At 47.1% G+C, this 25895-nt stretch overlaps 1 protein-coding gene across 2 annotated transcripts in view; it reads left to right on the top strand.

Moving 5' to 3' along the window:
- Positions 1 to 2441: 2441 nt before the first annotated feature.
- SATB2 (SATB homeobox 2) overlaps positions 2442 to 25895 on the top strand; it is a 135649-nt gene continuing 112195 nt past the window's right edge. The window contains exons 1-2 of one of the 2 annotated variants that reach the window (XM_049800752.1): positions 2442 to 2791; positions 6458 to 6676. In XM_049800752.1, the coding sequence (XP_049656709.1) occupies positions 6508 to 6676 (169 nt within the window). In that variant the 5' untranslated portion in view covers positions 2442 to 2791; positions 6458 to 6507. Of the gene's footprint in view, positions 2792 to 5846; positions 5959 to 6457; positions 6677 to 25895 lie in introns of those variants that run through there. The other variant, XM_049800763.1, reaches the window with a different exon arrangement.

Here is a 25895-nt window from a genome sequence, read left to right as displayed (position 1 = left end):
GCTTTTGGTTTGGTTTGGTTTGGTTTGGGGGGGGGGGGGGGGGGGGGTGTTCTGTTCGATTGGCACAGCAGGAACGAGCCGCCGGGACCCGGCAGGGGCCGGAGGTGGCCGGCGGTGCGCAGGGGGGGCAGAGCCGGCTCCCGCGGGGCCGAGGCGCTGTCCGGCGGAGCCGGAGCCGCTCAGCCGGCCGCCGCCCTCCCCGTCCGGGCAGCCGCCCGCTTAGGCTTGGCCTGCCAGCGGGAAGGCAGCGGCATAAGGCTGGGAAACGGCGATGGCCCGCCCCGTGCTCCCGCCGGCACTGTCGGCTGGAGGCAGAGCTCTCCCCTCGAAGCGCTGCGGGCAGGGCTGGGCTCCTCCCGCCGTTGGGATCAGGGACGTTTTCGTTTCGTTTTAGCTTCACCTCCTAAACCTGGCGCGGAGCGAGGGATCGCGATAGTGCGGAGCGGCTCCTCCAGCGGCAGGGTTAGACGGCTTATCCCCGACGGCATGGGCTTGATGGAGGGGGCCGCTCCGCAGAGGCGCTGGGGGGGGTGTGGGGCGGCTCCTCGGCTGCGCAGCGCCTTTCCCGCTCCTCGTGGGGAGCGCGAAAAAAGTGCAGCCGGGCAGGAGGTCGGCCCCCCACGCGCTGCCCGCCGCGGGTTTTCCCGGGCCGCGCCGCGCCGCCGGTGCCGGAGCCTCGACGGCACGGGGCGGAGCGGCGCTGCCGGGCCGGAGGGCAGCGGGGCCGCGCAGACGGGCCCCGGCAGGCCCCCGCGGCAGGTGCTGCCCCTTCCTGCCCGGCCGCGCCGGACCGCCCGGGCCGCGGGCGGGCAGGAGCGGCGGCCTCCTCGGGCTGCGCTGGCGCCGGTGCCCGCGCGATGGCGCTGTGCGAAGGGGAAGACGCCGTGCCGGGTCGGGCGGGGGGTCCGGTCCCGGTCCCGGCCCCGAGGAGCGGCCGCAGGCTCGGGTCCCGCCGCGATGGGAAAGGAGCCCGGGCCGAGCGGGGAGACGGGAGCCCTCGCCCGCGGGAGCCGCCCGCCCCGGTGCTGCCCGCCGCCGCCGTCCCCGCGGGGACTCGGGGCCGCCCCGCTCCCATCCCGCCGGCCGCCGCGCCGTCGCGGCAGCCCTGGGCCTCCGCGCTTCGAGGTGGTGCCCGCGGGCGGCGGGCCGGAGCCCCCGGGACCAGGTGTGCGGCGGCCGGGGCCGACGCCTCGGTCCAGGCCACAGCGCTCCGCCGCGTCGCGGGGGGCCCGGCCCGGCCCGGCCGAGCCCCGCGGTGAGGCGGTCGTCCCGCGGACGCCGTGGCCTCTGGGAGGCACCGGGCGCAAGGGGAGAAAGAAGGAGGCGAGGAGGGCGCACGGGAGCCCGGCGAATCCGGTCAGGCACGGCGGCCGGCTGCCGGCCGGGCGAGGGCGGCCCCGGCCCCGGCCCCGGCCCCGGCCCCGGCCCCGGCCCCGGCCCCGGCCCCGGCCCGGGAGGCAGCAGTGCTCGGCATCGCGGGCGGCGGAGGCGCGGCAGCCCCAGCTGCAACCGTCTGCCTCCGAAGCCTGTGCAGGCACGGAGCTGCGATCTCTTCCATGCGTTTTGGCTTTAAAAGCGGCAGTTAATGAAAACCAAACCTTTCCAAGGAGGTGTTTGTGTTCGTTTGTTTTGTTCAAAAATTATTTGGCAATCAACCACTTGAGGCGTCCGTAAACTTCAGTAACGGGGAGCGCCGGGGACTCGGAGCGCACCCGCTCCTGCTCTCACCGGAGTGCGAGAGCAGAAAATTCTCGTACTGGAGTTCGTGTTAGAAAAAGAAAAAGAGGTTATTAATAATAATAATAATTTTTTAAAAAGTTATTTTTATAGCGAGACTGAGGACGGATGGGGAAAGAGATGGGAAATAATCGCCCTTTTCTCCAGTGGAAATAAGGACAACATGTGAAAATCATGCACTGGGGGAAAAAAAAAAGCATTTGTAATTTGAAACAGAAAGAAAAGGCTTTTATTGGGAAAAATATGTAAAAGAAAAATAAGCATCGTGTGTCATAAAATCTGTCTAAATTAAATGGTGTTTACAAAACAGAAGTTACCAACCAGCAAAATTTATACGCAGTCGGTTCAGTTTCCCCTTAGTTTTACTAGTTGTGCTTCCGCGTCGAAATATTCAAATTATTACCGCCCCGGTTTCAAAGTTAAAAGAGTATTTTCTTTAAACATTCGGTTTATAAATACAGGAATAAGCATGTATTTGGCTATCCTGATATTCCAGTGAACGCGCAAATAAGAAACAAGCTGCCAGTGGGGGAAAAAACCCGAACGCGAGAGAAAGGTGCAGCGGATTCACGGCAAATAAAGCAATCGCTACATATATATTTAAATGTATTTAATTGTATGCATTATTCAAATGCCCTTCTGACTAGTTTAATAATTTAGAATCGATAGTTTTCCTAAAAACTTTATAAAATATTTACACTTAATAAAATATTAATCGATTAACAAGCCAGTTGTACTCTTATAGGAGCTTTACTAAAGTCCTGTAATCGCGCTGTCGCCACACGTCTCTGCTGTTAAGGAAAGGATCACTGACAAAATGTAAATGAAGATCTTCAGACGGTGGTGTTTATAAAATAGCTCATTAATGGGCTTGGATTGAATCTCTCCATCCATCCACATCATCAGATATAATAATAGTAACGAATCAGACAGGGAAGATCCTGGCTAAACCATTGGCATTTTTTTTTTTTCCAGAAGTACTGAAGTCCTAAATCACCAATTCTTCTAACTTTCCGGCCATTGATCCGCGGGAATTCGTAGTTCAACATCAAAGGTAAGAACAAAACATTATTCAATTATTCGATAGCTGGTGGAAAAGGTTAAGTTCCATGTTAAGAGCTGCGGCTGACCTTTGTCAGATTTAGTGGGGTGGGAAAAAACAAAAGGGGGGAAAAAGTTAGATCGGGTTATTTAAAAAGAAAAACGAGAGTTCTCCAAACTTTGAGGCTCCTTTCTGGAAGGGACGGCAGGAGATCTGGCTGGCGGCAGCCGCTGCGCTCTCTCCTCCTCCGCAGCCTGCGCGTTCCCGGTACCGGCGCTCGCTCCTCCGACAGCTCCCAGAGCCCCGGCCCTGGCGGCGGCCCCCGCGCCCCCGGCCTTCCGCTGTCCCCCGCATCTTTGCTGGCTCCCCCAAACTTCAGCCGGCGATGAGACCCGGCTCCCACCCCCGTTCACGTCTTGCTGTCCCGGGGCAAGGCTGGCACCGCTTCCAGACTTCGGCGGCGGGTCCCCCTGCCCCTTCCGAGGCGGGGAGAGACACGAATCCTTCGGCCGAGGCGGGGAAAGCCGCACTCGGCGCTACTTTTCGGGTCCGGGCCGGGGCTCGGATGTGGAGCGAAGCGATTCTTTCTCTTACCCTGCCCGGGGATCCGCTGCTTCTCCCGGCACCGCTTCCAGGGGCGGCCCGGAGCCCACCGGGAGACCCGAGCGCTCGGCGGGCGGGCTGTCACTGCCGCTGGGAGGGAGGGACGGAGGAAGGGGGGCAACGGGGCCAGCGGCGGCCGAGCTCCCGCGGGTGACCTACCCTGCCCCTCTTCCAAATCCCGGGGCGGCACCGGCGGGGCTCGCCGCACCGGGACGGCTGCGTGCAGGCTCGGGGCTACCGCTGCCGCCCACCCTACCTTCCCCGGGCGTTTACAGGGCGGACGGAAACCTGCTGCCAGGGCTGCCCAGTGGCGGTGGTGCTCCCGCCGCGTCCCGGTCCCGCCGTGACCGGGGCGGGGGAGGGGGGCTCTCCTCCCCCCCACCGCCCCCCCCCCCCCCCCCCGTAGCCCCCTCTTTTTTTTTTTTTTTGACCCTCCGGCGCCACCGTAAAAGGCAGAGCTCTTAAGGGGGCCCGGCGGGGAGGGCGGCGCCCTGTACGGAGTCAGCGGCGGACGGGCGGCGGGGGAGGAGGGGGGGGGGGGCGTCGGGCACCGAAGGTGCCCGACGCCCCCCCCCCCTCCTCCCCCGCCGCCCGTCCGCCGCCCGCCCCCCCCGCGCCGGAGGGGATTTCCTCGGTCCACCTTAACACCGGGCTCGTTCCGCCGCCGGGCGGGCGGGGAGGGCTCGGCGGCGCGGGGCCGCCGGCTCATTCCCCTGCGCCCCCCGGCCCGGGCAGGGGGCGCTGCGAGCCCTCGGGGCGCGCCGGCGGGCATGGCCCCGCCGGGAGAAGCGCCCGCTCCGCCGCCGTCCCCGGGGAGCGGCGTGAGTGCACCTTGCACCCCAGGGAGAGGGGACCGCCTGCCGGGCGACCGCCGGCCTCCCCGGGATCGGCGAGGGGCCCGATCCCGCCCCGCTGAGACTGCCCCGGCGGAGCTTTCCCCTCCCCGCCGGCCTCGCTTCGCCAGCGCTGTCATGCCCTGCGCGGAGCTCCGCTGTTAAATAATTTAGCGGCGGCAGCAGCGCTTCCCTGCCCGCTCGTCACCTCCTCCCGGCTCCCGCCATCAATTATTCAGGGCCAGCCCGGTAACTGCCTGGAGCCGGGCGCGGAGAGGAGGGCGACGGCAGGGGCCCTACCTGGCGCCGGGCTGCCCGCCCGCTCTCGGCGCCCCGGAGGAAGCGCGACCGGCTCCTCGGGGCGGCAGCCTCCGCCGCACCGCGAGAAGTTAGTGCCGCCTCGCCCCGGCGGGAGGGTCCCCGCCGTCGCTCGGCTCCCGGGAGCGGGGGCGGGGGGCCGGGTGGCAGGAGGCGGCGAGGCCGCACCGGCTGCGTCGGACCGACCCGGGCGCCTGGACTGGATGCCGGTGGCGGCTTTGCTCCTCCCCGGTCGGTCCGGTCTCCCCAACTCCGGCTTCCCCTCTGTCGTTCCCCCCTCGCTCTTCCCCTTCTTCTCGCGGCTCCTCCTCCTCCTCCTCCTCTCCTTCCCCCTCGGCCCGACTGCCCCTGTCCTTGCCCCCTTCTGCCCTGGGTCTCTCCTGTCATCACCGCCTCGTCCTGCCGCGCTTCCCCTTCCCCACCCGACCCTCCCTCCGTACGGCACCGCGCTCGCTTTCCGCGTGCGAGCTGTAGTATTTATTTATTGGTGTTTAATTTCCTGCCAGGTGGGTCTCTGCCTCCCACCCCTGCACGCAGCGGGGCTGGCCGGGCTGGGGCTGGGGCTGGGGCTGGGGCTGCGCGGGGCGGGCCGGGCCGCGAGGAGGTGGGCTGCTGCGCGCCCGTCTGCGCCCGATCCCGAGACAGCACCGAGACTTGATTTTTGCGGGGGGGCGGGGAGGGGGAGGGGTGTCGGAGGCGAGGAGGGGTGGCGATGTTTGGGATGCACAGCCTTGGGACGGGAGCGCCGCGCAGACAGGCAGGCAGACACACACACACACACACACACACACACACACGGGCGCGCACACACACCAAACCCGAAACCGAGGACAACCCCAAAAAGGACTCACTCTGCCTCGATGACTCAACGCAACTAATAACCGTTTCTCCGCTCTCTGTGGCGAGTCCCTCCTGCCGCTGCTGTCGCTGGCAGAGGAAGGAGCGATTGAAAGTGACACACCGGGGGCCGCCGCCGCCGCCGCTTCCCCGCGCCGTCAGGCACCCGCCGCCGCCGCGGAGCCCGGGAGAGCGGCGCTCCCTCCTCTTCTCCTCCCCCCGTCTCCCCCGGTATTGATTTTCTCCGCGGAAGGTGTGAGAAGTCGGCTCCCTCTCCCTTCTCCTCTCCTCCGCGCCGCAGCCGGCGGCCCCGCGGCTCCCCGCCCCCTCGCCCCGACCTCCCCGCTCGGCACCGCTCCGCTCGCCACCCGGGACCCTCCGGGAAGGGGCTCCGGCCCCTGCCGTCCCGGCCCCGCCGCCTCGGCATCCCCGGAGGAGGGCAAGGAGGGGGCTGGGGGTGGGGGGAAGGAGTAGAAGGGGAGAAAGCGGCGTGAGAGGAGGAAACAAGAAAACTTTCCACCCTGGATTCTCTACTTCTGATCCATGGACAGAGCCCAACTCAGCCAACTTACAGACAGGCTATAAGCAGTAAGTACAGCGGCGGCTCCCGGGAGCCGCTCGCTAGAGGCTTCCTCGCCAGCAGCCGGCTGCTCCGTGGCTGCACAGCTGGACGGCGCGGGGGGGTGGGGGGGCCGTGCCAGCGGGGCCGCCCGGACTGGCAGCCTCTTCCCCGCGGCCCCCGGGGGCGGGCCGGGGCTGAGGCCGGACCCGGGGCGCAGCACCTGGCTGCGGCGGGCGGGTGGGCTGCCCGCCGGCCTGCCCGGCGCGATGGGGACCGGGGCGCAGCGCTGCCCGCCCCCGCCCGCGGCAGGTTGGGGTCGGGCGGCGGGACTCGCGTCTCCGCCGCGGCCGGGCCGGGCCCGTCGGGGCCGAACCGCTCGCTTGCGGCGGCGGCGGCGGGAGCGCGACGGCATCGCGCCCGGCCGGTGCTCGCCCGGCTTCACGGGGCTGAGCCGCCCGGGGGACGCGCTGCGGGGGCCCTGGGCCGGGCGGCAGCTGAAGCGCCCCTTGTTTCTCTCGCCCTTAGGTCCGTGCTCCTTCTACTGCGACCTGCCAGCGGGAGCCGCGTCTCCGAGCATGGAGCGGAGGAGTGAGAGCCCCTGCCTGCGGGACAGCCCCGACAGAGGCAGCGGCAGCCCCGATGTCAAAGGCCCCCCCCCGGGGAAGGTGGCCAGGCTGGAGCAGAACGGCAGCCCCATGGGCACCCGCGGGAGGCCCAACGGCGCCGTCACCAAGCCCGTGGGAGGTAACCGTGCGGCCGCGCTCACGGCGGCACCGCCGGCCCGGCCCGGCTCGGCAGCCCCGCTGGCCGGGGCGCGCAGAGCGGCGTGCTCGGGCTGGCATTGGGCGGGCGGGTCGGCACCGTGCGCGGAGGTGGCGGCAGGTTCGCGTGGCAGCCGGCCGGCTCCTGCCCGCTCTCCTGCTCCACACCGCTGCGGCGTTAGGGGTCCGGGGAAGGACTTCTGCCGAGGTCTGCGGCGTGAGAAGGCCGCCTTCCTCAAGAGGCCACCCCCTAGGCCCGGGCTCTAGCTAAGGCGGCTCGCAGAAGGGCAGGCCTAATCCTGCCGGAGGGTAACTGGGGGAGAGCTGGGCCCTGCTCTCGGCGCTTCCTGCACGCGAGCTGGCGGATCGCCGCCGGGGCAGCCCGCGGGCAGCCCCCCCTGCCCCGCCGGCGGCTCCCGGAGGGCACGGCAGCGGCCGGGGCGGCGGGCCTGGGCAGCGCCAACAAAAGAGGCCGTCGCCCCCAGGTGAGGCACGGGCAGCCCGGCTGCGCGCAGGGAGGCGGGTGACACGGACCAGGTGCGCTGCGCCCGCCGCCGTGGCTCCGAGAACGGGGTCTCCGGGGTGGGAAAAAGGGCAGCGTCCGTGTTTGCATGTAGGGATTATTTTTGGGTCTTTTCCTTGCCGTGAATAGCGTTTTGTGGCCGTTGTAAAAGAGGACAGGGCAAAACGCGTGCAAGGTTCAGCTCTTTCAGCAACATCTTCAAGCGTTAGTTTTGCCGCTTGCCTGCGATTCTCTAGGATACTTTAACTTCCATACTTCCTTCGCTCTCTAGTTGCCGGTCAGTTTTGTGTTTAGAGCACGTTTAAGTGACACGCGTGGTTGCTCCCCGCCCCCCCCCCGCTTTTCTTCCAAGCCGCCAAACTCTCCAGTCGCTTCTCCTAAATGCCCTCTTTTTTTTCATCCTAACTCTGATGCTGTTGCATTTAACACAGTGTTAGGAAAAACATATTTTAAAACCTTGAAATTAGCCAGATGCCGTGAGCAAAATAATGCAGGACAGGCCGCAAATAACTTTACCTTTTTTAAAGAAAATCTCTCTGTTCTAAAATGTGCAGAGTGGTAACACGCGAATGTAGTTGTTTATACACAAAGAGTTTGTGTAAATGACATTTCAAGAGATACTTTGATACGGTCGTCACATGACTCTCTATTACGTGAGGTTTATTTAGCGATTTTACCATTAGACGCTTGTTTTAGACCTCTTTGGCTCAATAGGCTTCCTAATTGCTGAAGTTTGCTAAGGGGCTGCAGATTTGTTTTATTTTAAAAACATAGGATTCATTTGTATACCTAATGAAGGGTAAGAGATCTCACCAGGTTTTTATGTTTTTGGGATGACTGTATGTCTGGTTTTTAAACCTCTTCTTCGTGTTCTTATGTATGGAAAAACAGCTTTGCAGTGAAAGGCTCGTAGTACTGTTAGACTTACAAATTGGTGGAGAAATAATTTGTTGAATAATTGTAAAAATGAACTAGTGAATCATATAAAAAGTAATATATGTAGTTTTGGATGCCTTTCTCGAGACTGAGGCATTATAGCTGGTTGATTTTAAAGAGAACGTTAGCACTGGAACTAAAATCTTTTTCCTTGGGGCATTTATAGAAATACACTTTAAAGGAATGTTTTTAAAGGTTTTGCAATATATATGTTGCTTTCTAGTTGCAGCTGCGTTAGCCAAGAGAAATTCACCGGCTTTTATAGTTATATCGGTGCTTCAGCTCGAATCTGGCCTGTTAAGTTATGGAAGATTTGTTCCACTTAAGACAAAGACTCTCATTTCTGAAAGCAAACTTTTAAGAGCTTACATTTTCATTCATTATTCTTCAGCTCATTTATAAAGTTGGTGCAGACTAGAGTGTAAAAGTGTGGGGGAATAGGAAATGCAGGAGTAATTTTTTTTTTTTCTTAGCTGATGTTCTTTTAGCAGTCTCAATCTCTTTGGTTTTAGGCTATTCATAATAAAGTTTATTCATTATTCCTTATTGATACTGAAAGCAAGAAGAAAATTATTCTTGTCTGAATACTTACCTAGGTTCTGTAATACTCAATACTAAATTAGTTAAGGCAGATTTTTTTAATAAGATAATGGTGCTGTTTAAAATTGATTTAATTTTTTTTTTTCTCCTGGAAATGCTCTCAAGATAAATCAACATAGCTAATTTCCAGATATTTTTTGCTCTGCTCTGTTTCAAGTTTAATCTTTAAGAACCTGTGTGACTAAGTGATCTTTTTCTGACAGCAGATTGCACTGTTTCGGGTATTTCTGGAAGTCTGTGTCTTTGCAATGATTGCTGTGGTGTTAGTAATTTTTTCACTTGAGTTGTGAAATGCAGCTCTAGATGTTCGCGGAAAAGCTTACTTTTAGTATATTGGCAAATTAGTATAAAAATTCTCTTCTAATAAATATTAATAAAGGCTCTTTTAGTATTGTTGCTAGTGTTTGATAAAAAGGAAACTATTGGAAGTTGTATTGAAATGACATCTAAGGCTTTAGTTTTCAGTCTTTATTCTTATTTTTCAAGCTTTAAAAAGTGCTAATATTTATTGAACGTGAACTTCATTTGGGGAGAAAAATTGAAATGTTACTGAAAACTAGAGAGCATTTTAAGTGGTGGGGTTTTTTTTTAATTCTATAAAGTGTATCTAAGGGTTTTGAAAGCAGAGACAGATGCTAGTAATTCTTTTTTTTGTCTCATTTTGGGCCTTAGATATGTAAATGCTGAAATTCTTTCCTACTTGTCAAGTGTTTTTTTGGTGTAATAATATCTGTTTCTGAACTTAATCCCTGAGAACAGAGCAATAAGCTCTTAACTAACTGGTGCTATGATGAAACTGATGACCTTTGGTAACAAGTTTTATAGTCGTAGTGTTTGCTACAATTATTTTTCCAGTGACTTCCCTGAGAAATAGAGAAATATTATAGTGCTGTAGGTGTTTTTAGCTTTCTCTCCAGATTTATGAGTGAAAAAGTGGTTTAAAATAAGCTTTCATAGTGCAGACAGAAATTCAGTTGTTCTCATGCAAAATTTTGCCTTACGACTCTCGTGGTTTTTTTTTTTTTATTCCTAACCTGAAAGTACTTAATTCAAAGGGCCATTGCAGCAGCTATAATAAACTAGTGAAGGTCACTAAAAAGATAAACGGGGTCTTAAAGGTTGTGTTTAATAGGGGATTTACAAGTTTTGGTACTGTTTACGATGTTGTTAGCGTCAGTCCAATGTGTTAGAGTCCAATTTTGGTTTGCCTGACTAACCCAGTGCTTTCTAAAATGTTTCAGCAGTTATCTAACCGGTCTGTTTTAAAACCTGCATGTAATAAATCACGAGCGCTCAGATGTTCAGGAGAGGCAGGTTTCATAAAGGTCCCTGGGAAAAAAAGGCTAATATCACTTTAAAAAACATATGAAGCCTGGGAGAGAGTTTAGAGCAAGCAAGAGCACTATGGTGTTGACAGCTTTATATCCCTGTTGGGTAACATTCACTTACTAGAATTGGCGTCTTCTCTCAGTTAGTAATTCACTCCATAAGGATTAAAAAAAAAAAAGGGGGGATGATTAATGGCTAGGAAACTTATATTTACAAAATTGTTGATTGCAATTCATGAACCTGTTTGCGTATGAATGGATGTGCATATATATATATTTATATATGCGTTGATTTTGAAGAGCGTAGAAAATAAGCATCAGAAGCCTCTGAATGCAACTTAAAATGTCAGTACGTAGAATGAGCTGTTTTGAAGTTAGGTTTTGCTGAAATGGAAATGTAGAACTAAAATATAGCTGAGGAAACACGTTCAAATTTGGAGCAGGAAATGATTGCAAAAAGTTTGCTGGTTAGATTAGTTTGACGCAGTCTGATAGCAATACATTCTTATTCGTTTAACAGTTAAAATGTGTGATTTAATTTACAGAATATTAATGGAGGGGAAAAGTTTCAGACAATTCAAAGTAAATTGTATGATTGGGATGTTAATCAGTAGCTGTGGTTACTGTGCTCACACAAAGTCGGATGTACCAGAAATGTGGATGCAGTGACTCTTCAGAACGCTGCGGCTAGTTGCTGTAAGCCCCGTAAAGTTCTGATGTATCGTGGTCTTGTCTGCTTAGGTGTAGTTAGAAATCTGTTCTAATAGATCTCTGGGGCGACAGAAATGCTGACTGAGGATGGTTGAAGAGCTGTTTGTCAAAATCCATTCTAAATATTTCTGCAAAAATGTCGTAGGGTTTGTGCTACCTTTTATGTCTTTTACAAGGATTTGAAGTACTTTACTGGAGAGAAGATCCACTTCTGTGCAGATGGAAGAGTACAGCTTGATCAGATTTGCTCCTCTGTTCTAAGCAGTTAGTTAACATTAAGCTCTAAATGGCATCCTGAATGGCGTAAGGAAGCATGTTTTCGCTTGTCCTTATGAATTGAGTAAAGTGAAAGGTTAAGTTTTAGATCGTCTTCCTGCCTAGATCCTAGATGAAGAATATCTTCCTGCTGCCTGAAAGAAGTGTGTAGCTATTTGAAAGAATTGAATGCATTGAGATATAGAAGCATGAAAGCCGCAAATCCATGTTAGTTCAGGAACAAGCAGTATGTGAACGTATTTTGTGTTTTATCTGTTGCAGAATAGTTGGAAAATGTTGCCTCGTACTTTGATATAATTCAAGTGGGGGTTATGAGGAAATGTAAACTCTTTGATTTTATGCATTTTTGATACATAATGGGGAAGAGACCTGTAATTTAACAGAAAGAGTAAGAAAAGCAAGACAGTGATTTCTTTTTCATGACCAATGGTTAAAAATGAGTTTCGGGTCTTTTTGCTGATTTTCACCCTCCACTCCTCTTTTCCAATCAGATTATGTCATGTAGATAGAATAAACAGAGCAGTGACTCCTGAAGGGTCATGCAGTGTATCAGCTGTATTTTTGCTGAGGTAGAAAAATAGTCTCTCTTTATGTGTTTTCAGTAGTTGGTCTGTTATTAAAATAAAGACACAGTTGGTTAAAATATATGTGCAATTGAACATACGCATTAAACAGAATATAGGGTATCCACCCAGTCAGTGACCTAGGCATAATTTGATGTTTAGAGTTATTTTGGAACTCTAAGTTGCATCTGCAGAAAGCCACTGACAATTTTGAATTCAAGATTTAAGATTAGCTGTAGGAAGATTTTTATTTTTCCCTGCAATAGTTCCTAAGTGTTTTGAGTCATCTCCCCGCCCCATACCCATTGCCACGTTAGTTAGCTGGATGCTGTTATTCTCATCATGAACCAAAGGAAAGTAAAAGAAACCAACATCTTTAAAAAATGAATGTTAATTCTGCCCCTCCTGACCCCCTTTATAAATTGGGTCCTGCCTTTTCTTAGTTTCACTGGGATAGGATAGAGTGTATTTACTGTCAGTTATTTATAGGGCAATTGTTTGAAAACTTCTGTTAAGGTGAGTCTGTCAGTGACTCCCCAGAATTGTTTTTATGCCTGAAGAAGATGGCAAAATCATAATAAAAACTATAAAGGTGCCAGTGAGGAAATGTATTTTCAAGAAATTAAATAGCGACTTATTTCCCACTCAGAATTTAGATGAAAGATTTGGACATTGAAGGAAGAAAAACAGTATTAAACGTTTTTATTATGAATAAACACTTAAAGGTGAGGTTTAAAGATTCCTAAATACTTAATTTTGGGGAGTCTTTATATTTTATTTAAATTATTTTACTGTACTGGATATTTTGTCTAGATTTAATAGTAGAAAAAAAAACTGGCATAACATAATTGTAATCAAGTCGTCATTTCAACAGACAGCTATGTCATATTTAAAATTTCTGGTTTGTAGCACAGACTTTCAGATGGTATCAGTTACTTTAAAATACCTTTAAAAGTATTTGTGTTTAATACTCTTCAGGGAGATGCTAGTCTGAATATTTATTTTTGCAGTTACTTTCTATTATTGCTGTTTTCCTTAAAGCTGTCTGTGTGGAATGGGGAGGAGAAGGCCACAACGGTGATTTGGAGCTTAAGTAAAATACTTGGACCAGTAAGATTTTTGTCACTCCTGTTGACACAGAAGATGGTAATACAATATGGCATCTATGATGTTGTAAAATGAAGACAGTTTTACTGCAGTCTTGTATTTATATTCGTCAAACAGCTGTGTGACCTCTTTAGGAAAATTCTTATTTTTGTGATTGAGCAGTCCCCAACCTGCTTTTAAATGTTATTTTTAAACTTTTCAAAATAACTGAAAATCTGTAAAACTTAGGAGGATTTTATTTCGAATCCCAAATTGCAAGGCATAGATAAGTTAGGCCTTTAATTACCATCCCTCATAATTTTGTTAAATTAGTAACTACTGCTGTGTTTTAGGATTAAAGGCCCAGTTTTTCAAGGTATAAAGTATTACCAAGTCCCTTTGAATTGATATGATGGGGGTTTGTTCAAGATTACCTGTGCCTGAATCAGACTCTGTAACTACTGAACAAGCGTGCTCTCCTTTTGAAGCTCAAAGTGGTTTTGAAACCAGCCCACTGTGTTGAATGAGGAACCGATGCCCTTTCTAGCTTTGAAAAAATTGTCTTGTGGTAATTGGTTCCTACTGTATGAAACGTCCTGGGTCAGATGCATTGGTCCCCACAATGACATGTGTCACTAATGCAGATGTAAGAAATAGTCACAGCAGACAAAAGGCAGCTGAGTATTTGATGGCTTTTGAGAAATGTTTTCTAGCCTCTAGCCATACTAAAAAAAATTGCCCTCCAACAAGCTTTGTACTTGTTGCAGAATGCTCATCAGCGATGTCTCTGCTCAGGGGTTACATACAAATGAGTTTACATTGATTAGTGGTACGAAGACGGAAAATACGCTTTGCCGTTTAATGCGGGGGGAATTGTTAGCCCATCTAGATGAGGTTCTTGTGGCCATTCACAAGTGTTGACTGCTTTAGTGTGTGGTATGTTCTCAGCCAGCAAGTCATGTTGTCCACATTGTCGCAGTTCTGTAGTTGGGAATTATTTCTTTTTTTTCCAGAGTTCCTGCGCTTTATACAAAAGCACGTACTGCAGCTGTTGTGTGTGCTTTGTCCGCGTCTTTGGTTGCATTGATACAAATATTAGTAAGGGAAAAATGTTTCATTTCCTATTTTATTTCCTTTATTTTAGAGAACTTTAAAAAAACCCATGAACTAGTATTTTAAGATGTTTTTTCTTTTTGAATACCTGTAGTAGCTCTGCTGGTATCCTCTGAATATTTACAAATATACCAAGATGTCAGCATTTGTCTATAAGCAATTTAAGGCTGCTGACATTGTGAAACCCTTATAAACAATGTTTGCAAGTTGTTGGGTTGGGGTTTTGGGGGGCAGGGGGGTTTGTTTGTGGTTTTTTTTTTATTATTTTGGGGTTGTTTGTTTTTTTTTTTTTTTTTAGTGTAATTCATACTCTGATTTTTGAAGATGTGAACATTGGTGTTGCTAGTATGTGAGGATTTATGTAAAACCTCCTTCCAGGAGGCACTTCTAATTGGAATAAGGCTACACAAATAATTTACAGGATGCTTAAAAGATGAAGTGTGAGCTCTGCATTGCCAGTGTTGTAAGCTGCATGCTAGGGCAGAGATCTCGTGTCTGAACTCAAGATATATTTTAAATTTCCTGGCAAATGCTGAATGATTATTGATGTTACATGCAGTGATGTTAGGAAAAAGAGAAGATTGTCACTAGTTGTAGAAGCTGTATGAAAGGAACAGGAAGAACTTGAAGAAAAGAGGCAGGTAGCTCTAGGTATGAGTTTAAGCATATGACTTGTTTTCTAAACAGAAAATTACCTGGCTAATAATAAAAATTGTCAGTCATTTTGTTCTAACTGATGTCCTTGTATCAGACGGGCATGCAATATGAAACAGTCTGAGCCCAACTGTACCTTGTTAGTAGCAATGTCAGCAAGGTAAAAAAGCTCAGAAAAAGATTAATAAAAATAACCCGTCAGACTATATTTTATATGAAGCTGTAGCATCTCTTGAGAGAACCATACACCCACTGCATTTTTGGAGTGCAGTAGAAATGTCTCCCACTTAAATATGCTCCCTCCTTATTTGTTCCCCAAAGACACACGCTGAGATGAAAGGACACTCTATTGACAGCAGATCTTTTCAAAAGTACTAAATCTGGGAAGAAATGTAGTGCAGGGAGTTTCTTGTATCAAAACCCATTATTTGTATCCCTTCATCCAGCCACAAGGTTACTTTTTCTCTCTCTCAGATATTCTATTCTATTTGTATAATGTTGAGAAGCGGCTGGATTAGTCTGTCGTTACTCGTGTGTCACCGATGCTTCATTCTCTAGAAGTTGCTGACTTTGTCTGCGTTTGGACGGAAACTTCAGATAAGTGAGGAAACTCACATAGAAGTATTTACCATCCTGGTAATCTAAACTCACAGAGAGTGTTTTGTCATAAGTTTAGCTGACAGGCATATATTGGAAATGAAGCATGTCATTTTCAAAACTATAACCAGACTATTTTTCGAGAGTAATATAAATTCATATTTTGAGCATATTTTGGTTTATATGCATTTACATTATTTATATATTAAAATTAGATGTGCACAATTTCCAGCCTTATTATTTTGAATGGTTATTAAGAAATGTAGTTATGAATTATGAGTTATACAATACTTTGGAGTAAAAGGTGATTTTCATAATGTCTTTTCCCAACTTACAAATAACTTTTTTGCCATAATACAAACATGCTAGCAGAGCAACATGATAGATGTCTCTTTAAGTATCGTAGTAAAAGAAAATGACTTGTATTCTGAGGCTGTGGATAGTTTATGTTGTTTTGGACCCATTTCCCAAGCAGTGATCGAAAACAGATTACAATAACAATTATACAGTCAGAAGATGCAATATCCATTTCTGTTTTAATTGAGTGAAAGAATAATAAAAACATCATTAAGAAAAATGAGGTGGACCTGTCATACACTCTACCAATTTTTAGACTTAGAGAAAATGCAGAGTAACAGAAGTGTGGGCTTTTTTTTTTTTATTTTTCCTTTTTTTTTTTTTTTAAGTAGAGTTTGTTGCTCGAGTTGGAAGTCTGGATGGTAGACTTCATATGGGCTCCTGTGAGCAAGTATGGAGTAAGTAGGCGTACTGCTTGACAGTAAAGCTCAAGTTAGGCATTATCTGAGTGTCTGGGTTTGGCATAATAATGAATGTAATGTTTCCGTCATTGGTTCGAGCCTTCCTGATTATATTAATATGATCACAGTGTCATACTGACCTGCAAAATAGATGAGCGCAGAGAATGCCATGGACAGGTAGAAAGTAGTAAAAAAGACAACTTTCTCCTTCAAAGTAAAAATCTGTGTTTCTCTGCTTTTTTCAATTTTTTTTCGCCTCTCCAAATCTGTGGACGTGTATTCCAATAAGAGTACTCAGTCTCTTAAGCCACCACTACCTGGGACTGACTCTTCTGTGACGCTTTAGCTACCACACCATCTCAGTCTTCCGATTACAACCCTGTAGACAGAAAGGCCCCGTTCTGGGCAGCACTGTGGCTGTGTTCCTCTTGAAAAGGGACCTAAATTTAGCTGAAGGCCCGAGGCTGAGGGAACCTGGCTCTCCATTTTCTTTGAAGCTGAGTCCTAGAGCTGTAAGCAGGAGTGTCCTTTCTGCTGTACCATACGTGGAAGGAGAGATCCTCTCTACGGTAGTCTTGGCTGTAGTCATGTACCATACAGCTTTATAAATCAACATTTGGAATGGCATCCGAAAGTGAACCAGGAGCCAGTTCAGCCTTTGGAGAGCAGATGTAATCCGCTTTCTTTGGCTAACACCTCTCAGCGAGCACATGCATTTGCACTAGCAGAAGTGTCTGATTCTCCAGTGTAGCTCTGTGTACATAATGTTGTAGCAATTCAGCCTGTTGAGCCCCAAAAGCATGGATTGCTGACTCTTAACAAGTGAATCCACGCACAGTAGGCCAGCCTGTAGGTAGGTCCTTTCCACTCTCCCCCCCAAAATATCGTTAACTGGCTGAACAAAGTAAGTGTACTGTGCATGCTGGAGAAAGTGGATGTACCTGTTAACTCTTGTTCCTCGACCTCATGACTTGTTTGATAAAGATGTAGTAGTTATTAAAAACTGTTAATGTGACCTGCTGCCTGGTAAAAGTAAACGGTCCTAAAAGAACAATGTTCAAATGGATAGTTGTCAAATGTGTGATCTCGTCTTCGTGAAAATGTGGAGCGCTTCCCCCGCAGCTCTTGATCTTCTGTCCTTGAAAAAGAAGGAATACGAGAGAATGCCCCTCAGAAGTTGCTCTCTGCAGGGGCGTGGGGTGTGGAAGATTGGAGTTGTAAGTAAAGGCCAAGACCCAGATGCCAGTTCCTGACCCATAATGGGCCGTGGGCGCAGTCTGTCTGAAGACTCTCCGCATACTGACTCGTGGAAAAGGGAGACAAGGGAAGCTGGCTGCCTTCTAGAGGACGAGGTGACAGAGCGGCTCCTGCTCTTTCTTGGCAGTGGTTCTCTCCTCCATTCATTTTTCCCCCTGAAGATCTGTTGAAGATCTCTGTGGGCTCCTTATAGCGGAAGAACACTGTGTAGTAACGATGTTGCCATAGCAGTAGCTGAACCCTTGCTGAAAGTGTAGCAGGATGAAGGCCTCCATCAGTAACGACTGAGTTTGATGACATTTATTCTGAGACACTGTTTAATATGGCTTGTCCTATTGCGTGCATACTTGTAACTTTTGCCCATAACCAATTCTGCCATATCTGTTGATATTGTCGGTTAGAGATGAGGTTTTCTAATGCTGCCAGTATCTAAAAGATGTGAGGGAAAGAGTCCATGACTACAATGCTTAGAGATCCATCCAGCTTGTCTTACAACTGGAGCCTGCAGTTGGGCTTTGTACAGAGTTGCAGGTGCAGTAGTTACAATAGATTCTCTGTCAGCTATTGATCTGGTAACGTGAAGGAGGGGTGATACAATTTCTTCTTCTTCTTGCCAGGGGGTGGTTCACAGAGGAATGGACATGAAGGAGAACGGAGCTTGCTGGTGGGTCCCAGTGGTGATCCCAAAACAGGCCTGAGTGTGGTACGCAGCTCTTCTCCAGAAATAAAACCTCAAACCGGCTACAAAAACTTTCCTGTTACATTCCAGGGGACTTATCCCAGTACCAGGAGACTAGTTAATAGAACCTTCATTAAAATGCTTTTGCTAGAAGATGTTTTTTTGCTTTAACAATTACATAATACGGTGGCATCTGCTAGCACCACCGAAGTTAAGGGCTTATTAGTGGTTCCAGTTTTCAGGGTTTAAAAATGTTGGTCATTAAAATTAATTCTGGGTGGAACTTGGCGTAGAGAGTCTTAGGCCCTTAGGCGAATTTTGTTACGTAGTTGAGAGAAAAACAACAGAACGCAGTCCCCCAAACCAAAACCCCCTCCCGAACCCTAAACTTGTTTTTAAGTTACAGAAACCAAAGCCTAAAACTTATAGGAAATTAATGGCTTGAGATGATTTTTTTAAAAAACGCCGGTTGAATTTAAAAGCGTTTCCTTCACTGGTTTTGAGTGAAACGAGTATATTTTCCATTAGTTCATATTATAAAGTACTGCTGTGGGGTATTTTTTCTTCTTTTTTTTTAATGGGGAAACAAGTTGAAACAACTGAGCTGTTTTATTTAGGAAAAATGCAGCTATAGTGTCTTCACCTTTGCCTTTTGATGTGAATGGTTGGACTCAATGATCTTAAGGGTCTTTTCCAACCTAAATGATTCTCTGATTCTCTTCCATGAATTGGAAAGCTTGCGTGTGGTTCTGGCTGCAGGCACGGCGCTGGTACCGCCACAGGCGTTCCGGCACGTCTAGGGGGGCTGACTGGCGGGCAGGGGAAGCCGAACTTTCCACTAGAACAACAGGGGCGGCTGTTTGTGCCGCCTTCTGACCCAGGCTCCCTTAAAACTGTATTTTGAGGTCTGGGTTACCATCACTCTCGCTTTTCTCTCATTTAGGTGGCGAGCTGGAAGTGCTCTATTTTCCTGTTTAATTGCTTCTGCCTCCTGGCTGCCCTGCGCTAACCGGGTGGCACAAAGCCCCAGTGGCTGCTCCCTTTCTTGCCCTTTGAACCCAACCAGTGTGACAGATTCGAAGTTCGGGTCGAGTTAGCACAACTAGTTTAGCAAAGGGGGTTAGCTACCAGAAGCAGCTGATGTACTTTGACTAACAAAAGGCCTCGTCTCCCGTGAGTAACGCTTCTGTCCCAGACACCCAGCAGGAGAGGCTGCACTAGAGGTACATACTTCGTATCCCTCTCTATTTCTCATTTCTTGTTTGTCTCCGCACATGCTCTGAATATGGCTTTTCTTTTATACTGTTTTTTGAGAAACTCAAGTATTATCAAATCAAGTTATGAGTTCCCTAATATGTTTCTGTGGTGGGATAGTGGCCTGGAATATTTCGTGTTAAACAGTAAAGCTGTTATTTCAGCTAGGAGAAGGATTCTTTGGGTAGTTAAGCTGTCAGAAGCAAGGGACATCTGCAGAGACATTAGTGACTTCTTTATAAGATTTCCTGAGATCTGGTATAGTTGTGATGGTTGGGAGGCTGAAGCCACAGAAAGGACTGGAAGCTGAAGAAGGATGTAAATAATATCTTGTGGTTTGCATTCACCATTGGCTAAAATATAATATGTAGAAATGCATTTCCTGCCTACAGATTTACTGAATATGTAAAGCCAGAAAAAATAACTGAGGAGGAGGAGAAAGATACAGTCCTTAGTTTTACTCCCTCTGGCCCTCCTAAGAAGAAAAATTCTACAACGTAATGTTATTTAACATGATTTTGTTTCTTTGGCAAATGTTGTATTAAAATCATCTGTGGACTGAGCTCTTCTTTACCAAATTGCATCCTGGAACAAATTATTTGCAACGGGCTTATAAACCCCTGAAGAGTAGGAGTTTAACAACATCGCATTACTGGTTATATGCAAAATCAGATATCTCACATTTTGTCTAGAACACATTGGAGAGCAGAGGATTAGCAGAAAGCAAGGTCTTTGTTTTTAAACAAAACCTTTTGCTGTAATGAGGTGCTTGATGCTTTTGTTTTGCATAGGATTGTACGTCGCAAAGATCCTCATACGGTCTCCTGTATTTGACATAGAGATTTCCCGCTGGCCGCCTGTCAGTGTGCGCACACAGCTTTCTTCACGTGGTTCCGAGTGGTTAGTGACAAACAACTGCAAAGTCATTCCTCTAGTTCCTATTAAAAAAGATTTACAGTGGAAGAATTCTCAGCCTCGTAATGAAACTGTTGTAAGCTGGTGCTTGATACGTAAAAGGCTGAAACACAGTCCACTTACCCAAAGCAAGCATTTATTGTAAGTAAGTTAAGTGGCAACAGCTTATATTCTGTCCGATTTAATTATATTTATAATTTATGGGGTAGCTTGAAAGTGAGCCTTAATGGACATGACTAACCCTTGCTGAAATGTGTGAGCTCTGTCTCTTCCACCTCATCACTGAATTGCACAGGCGTGGGCTGAACCTGGGATCTGCTTCAAGCCTGATCCTTCTTGAGTGTGAATAGTCATGTACGTGTGGCCCTGTGGAAATGGTACGGTTGTGCCTGTTCAGCATGTCATTGCGTATTCTGTATCTGCAGCCTTCCGCTGGACTCTGCAGGATTTTCTGGGGAAGATCTCACATCACCACCAGCTACAGCTACGCTGTGATTTAAATAAAAGTGGTGTTGAGATCAGCACAAAGAACTGTTTTTTCAGATGCTATTTGGTGTCCTTCCTCTTAGAAAAAAACATTTTGGAATGCAGTTGATCTTTTCTCATTACGAATTTATCTTCTCTCGTTATATGTGATTTTAAAGGTCTTTTCCAGTCGAAATGATTCTATGATTCTATGTTTGTTCAGCTAGTTGAGTCTTGACTAGAAACCTCCTGATTATTACCCATAAGCACTAAGTTCTCATTTCTGATCACTTCGGGATTTGCAGGTTACACTGTTTTGAAGAAGGTGGCACGCTGAAGCTTTCAAGCTTCACTTTTTTTTTTCCCTTTCTTTTTTTCTTGGTGGTGGTGTTAAGTTTTTCAGAATAGAAATTAGGGATTTATGTTGCACTAGGATGTAGGATGGCCATCTTTGGTGCAGAAATTCAGGTATTTCTGAATAACTGAAAGCTGTCAAACTTAATTGGTTTCTGCCTTTTTAATTAGAGCTGCAGGATATGAGGAGAACTGGCAAACCTCTCCTGTGCCGCATGGATGCTGATTTCTGCCTCTTAAAACAGTTTTCTCAATTTAGGTTCATTTTTCAAATTTGTTTAAAAGAAAGGGAAAGAGTTAAATACCAAATCGGAATATGTAAGGTCAGCTCTGTTGCAGCACTAAGAGGAATAAATAAATGGACTGCTTTCCCTTCACTGCCTTTGCTGGATAAAGGGCTCTCACTTAAGGAATAAACGGAAGCAGATTAGGTTTAGGAAATGTTTTTAGTTTGATTGCTTCCTGTGGTTATTGCCAGTTGGAGAAGCATGCTTTATTGTTAAATATATGGAAACTTTGTCTAGATAATTTCCTCAAGACGACCCATGTTTTGCTAATTGAGCTTCCTAGTCTCTGTCACAGGGTAAGGGTCTCATCTTAGAAGTCCAGCTGAAGTTGCTCGTAATTCAGTGTTTTGAGGTGTGCATGGGAATAAACATTTGTGGATTCTGCTCTTGCTGTTACCTTGATTTCTTTTTTTTTTTTTTTTTTTTTTTTTTTTTTTTCTCCTTTTCTCTGTATTGGAAAGACTAGCTTAGAGAATAACCCACGTTACAGTCTCCGCTAGGGAAAATGTTTTCTGCATACAGTAATGAAGAGTTTTCAGTAGTTATGAATTTCCTGAACTCCTAACCATAAAAACTTGCTTTGTGTTTGAGGGAGATTACTCTGCGTGTGTGTCTGTGTTCTGTTTAAAAAAACCAAAACCAACCAACAAACAAAACCTAAAAACCCAAAACACAACAGCAACAACAAAAACTTTATTTTCCACTTTCTTCATTTGATAAAAATCTCTCCACTGTAGAATGATTTCCTTTGGGTTTGACACCACCATTTGATCTCAGTTTTTAATAATTTTGGTGGGTTTCACTCCCAGAAGAAAACATGCTTGTGTTGTGAAGTATTCCCACTAGAAATCTGGGAAGTCTTAAAACCTCATGTTACTCAGGGCTAAGAACTGGCTTCTTTATTAATTCCCTGCTATACAACTGCTGTACAGTAAATCTTTCCATAACACCATGCTGTTGAAATTAATCAAGCTGATGTTTGGAAATTGTTCAAATTAGATTAAATTAAATAACACCTAGACAGGGCTCAAAACTTGTGCTGATGGAAACAGATTTTAATCTAAAAAGACACAAATTTTATTGGTGCCTCTTCTTATTGGTTCATCTTTATATTATACTTATTAGGACATGCAAGTGCCGCTCCCTGTTTAATGGCTGGAGAGGTGTGTGGCTTAAATCGTTTAATGTCCTCCTCAGCTTTCTGTATCCTTTTCTTTTTTGCTTGAAGTGCCAAGCCTATGATGGTTATGTGGGAGTGGACAATGCATAGAAGTTCCGTGCTGATAGTATCACATTTATTACTTGCTTTAAAGAATGCAGTGGACAAAGCATCATTTGCAAATGAACAAAAGAAATAGTGCAGGATTTATTAATATCTGCTCTGTCTTGTCCTTCTATTTGGCCATTAGAAATTTACAGGTTTTACTTGCAAATCTTACAATTCTGGAGTTTTTCACTTCTAGAGTTTTCACTCTGGAGTCTAGAGTTTTCACTTCCTGAATGAAATACCCGTTTCTCTTTCCTTCATTTTTAAGAATGGATTGCTCCCTGGTGAAATAAAACTATAGATTGAAATGGGCAAGGAGGAGAAAATGTGCATTTGAACACGGGTCTCTGATGCAAATTTAATTTCTTCTTAATTTCCCTGCCCCTTAGAAGAGTCTTTGCAAAAAATGCAACTATGTTTATGAAGTCTTCTCTGTACATTGCAGCTTATCCGTGAAAGCAACAGTGGAGCTTAAATCCCATCTCTTATTTGTTTTAAAAATATGTTATACAAAGGTAACAGCCACTCTGTTGATAACAGATTGATAACCATTCTGTTCTGGGTAATAGTGGGAACAGTTTTTCCCTGTTCTCTTCCATGGATTAGAAGGAATTCTTGCTGTGTATGGATGTCCTTACAAAAGCCTTTATGTAGATCTTGTTTTATGCTCCCCTAGCATTTCATGCAGATGCTGTCTATATGGGGTCAGACCTCTGTGAGAAGCACGAAATTGCTGCTTGTAAGTCAGTTAAGTGAATTAACATCAAGGAGAAAAAGTCTTTTGTATAATTTGTGATCGCTCTTAATGTTTTGTGTGCGTTCCAGCATTGTGTTCATCCTTTAAGAAAACAACCTGTTTCCTTTTTAGCCCTCAGATTACCCCTTGTTTTCTCTGTGTGTGAAAATCTGTGCTGTATGTCATCTACCATCAGCTGTACAGCATCATTCACTGCAGCATCTCTCTAAAGGTGGGAGAGTGAATGCATGGAAGTTCAGTGCAGAAGGGACCTAAGCCTTTTTTGTGCGTATGCATGGGAGAGGGGGGATGACAGTAGTACTGGCTGATCAGGCATTAGGGAAAGAGCTGAAGAGTTTCAGGGTTTATGAGTAAGGCTGGCTTGCGTTGCTGTAGCACTGCGTGCGAGACTTCGTTACGGATGCTTGGTCTCTTGCTCTCTGCGTATCGCTCTAAGTTCTTCAGCTGGAATGACAATGAGCAGTGACTAACTTGCATCGCTCTTCTCTAAGGGCCCTGTAGTGAGCTGGAGGTGTAATATATGCATCTAGGAGCAAGACATGGTGTATATCTGTGGGTAAAGAGCATGCTGACTTTTGGCTGCAGATACTTTTTCTTCTGATTCCAACGTACTGGAAGTATGTTAATTTATCTTCAGATAACATCAGGAAACAGAAGTTAGAGGCAATAAATCCATTGGAGACATTATAGCTTAACTCTCCAATGTGAAATAGAGGGCAAAGCAGATGGAACTTCCTTGGAGTGAGATTTACGTGGAAATAAGTTGGATTACTGTTGTTTTTTAGTAAAATAGGATTGGTATTAAGATTCCAGATGCTATAGCGAGAGGCATGAGGCTGGGCTAGCAATGGCAGATGTGGTAACCTGCCCTTTGCTCTCTGTTTTGTAGGTATTAATAGCTGCTTATCGTCAGTTACCTGGGTCACTGAGTTCAGAGATGTTTTTGCAAAAGCTGTTTCTGTAGCAGGGTCCCTGCAAGCATGGGCAGCAGGAAGAGGCAGGAAAGTCATCATGGGCAAGAGTCCTGTGGGTCCTTTTTGCCATCCATAAAGTGATGTCACGTACGACGTCAGTTCTAGCATTTGAGATCCTGTTTGTACTGAGACGGTAAACGAGTGTGGAGAATAGGTGCAACTTCTGTGCTGAAAAGGTGGAAAGACTGTTGTGTGACAAGGAAAGCATCCAGCAGGATAAAACACTCTGTGACATCCCTCTCATCAGTTTGCATTCACCTACTTTTTCTGTCTTGCCAAAGTGCAAGTTACACAACTGATACCACAGGCTCAGCATTTGGCCAAGCATCTTAATCTTTTGTTAAGACATTAATAGCCCCATCAAAAGTGCTGTGATGGACTGTATGTTCGACAGGAGGGGAGGTCTGTTGCTTCCAGAGGTTAAATTTCTTTTTAACTAGTTAAATGATTTATGGACAAATTGAATCCAATTTTTAACATTTGATAGGAATAGAAATTTTGTCATTAATTTCAGAGGAAAAGGATCAGCCTTGCACTGCCTTTTCAGGAAAGCACCTAGAGATAATTTTCACTGAGATTTTTTTTTTTTTTAACACTGCATGTTAGAATTTGGGTGTTTGAACTTGCAAAATGCATCAGTTTAACCCAGAATCAAGCAGTGAAGAGGGAGCAGCATCAATGTGATGCCGTAACCTACTTACACAGTACTTCAGGATGTGTTTTAAAACAAAGAACTAAAACACATCAACTGGATATTGTGGCTTGTAGCTGCCGCTGCTGGCCTGCAGTTAGAATGTCAGGCTGGGAGCTGCTCCATGCCAGATAGGTTACTAGGTGAGAATTGTGTAGCTAAAATATATTTTAAAGTAAATCTAGTCTCTGCAAATTCAAGACAATGAGGATTTAAGTCCTTCAGCAGTTGTTACTGGTATGACTGTATCTATTTCAGGGCAGGGTGACTCCTCTAAAGGGGTGTGTAACTATTGGTTTATAGATCCTGAAGCTACTGATAGTAGAAGATCTTGAAGGTATTTAACTGACTTTGTACAGAAGGAGAACAGAAATGTGGCTTTCTCCTCTTTTTCCCTTAAAGAAGTGCCTGGTCCAGGAATACAGTGATTTGTGTCTGGCCTTTCATAAATATACTCAGTTATTTTTCACAGTTGTTATCTACTGGAAATGGTTATATTGCATTCTGAAGAACAGGAGTTAGAGGTGAACATTCTGGCAGTATTACGAGCCTTAGATAGCACATTTAAAGAACTGCTTTAGGCTGAGATTTGTCTCTGCCCCAGTATTTCCTAGTTTATCTAGGGGCTAACAAATTGTATGTAACCAATTAATAAGTTTCTGTGACTGGAGGCAGTGTTTTTTCCTTTGCCACCCCCGACTACAGCCTGGCCTGTAGCAGGTGATGGAAATGACCGTGCAGTTCTGTAGGTTTTCCATCTGTTCCATCTTCCCTCTGTGCATGCGCTTCGAGTACTGTAGGGCTGTCTCCTGCAAATTGGCTTCTTTCTCTACTCTCTGTAGTATTGAATCCCTTTAAGTTCATGCCCCACAATTTATTGCCATAGATGACTTGATCCTGTAACCACAAAAGTAAATTTACAATAAAGCAGAACAAAATTGAATCCAGACCACCCCCTGAGTTTTCCACTTCTGTGGTTCCTCCTCATCCTTGATCCTCTTTCGAAGAGAGCTGTTCTCAGTCTCTTCATACATGCAGCGGGAGAACAGCCACTGGCCTCTCCAGGTCTGCGCGACCATCAGCTGCCAACACAAGATTATCGTTTTCAGCAAAATCAATGCAAGGGTATTTTCCTTGCACAGCAAGAAGACTGGCCA

The sequence above is a fragment of the Accipiter gentilis genome, chromosome 1 (assembly GCF_929443795.1).
Source record: "Accipiter gentilis chromosome 1, bAccGen1.1, whole genome shotgun sequence".
Taxonomy (NCBI): Eukaryota; Metazoa; Chordata; class Aves; order Accipitriformes; family Accipitridae; genus Astur; species Astur gentilis.
Note: the sequence above shows the minus strand (reverse complement) of the source record. Positions and strands in the feature narration are given on the sequence as shown.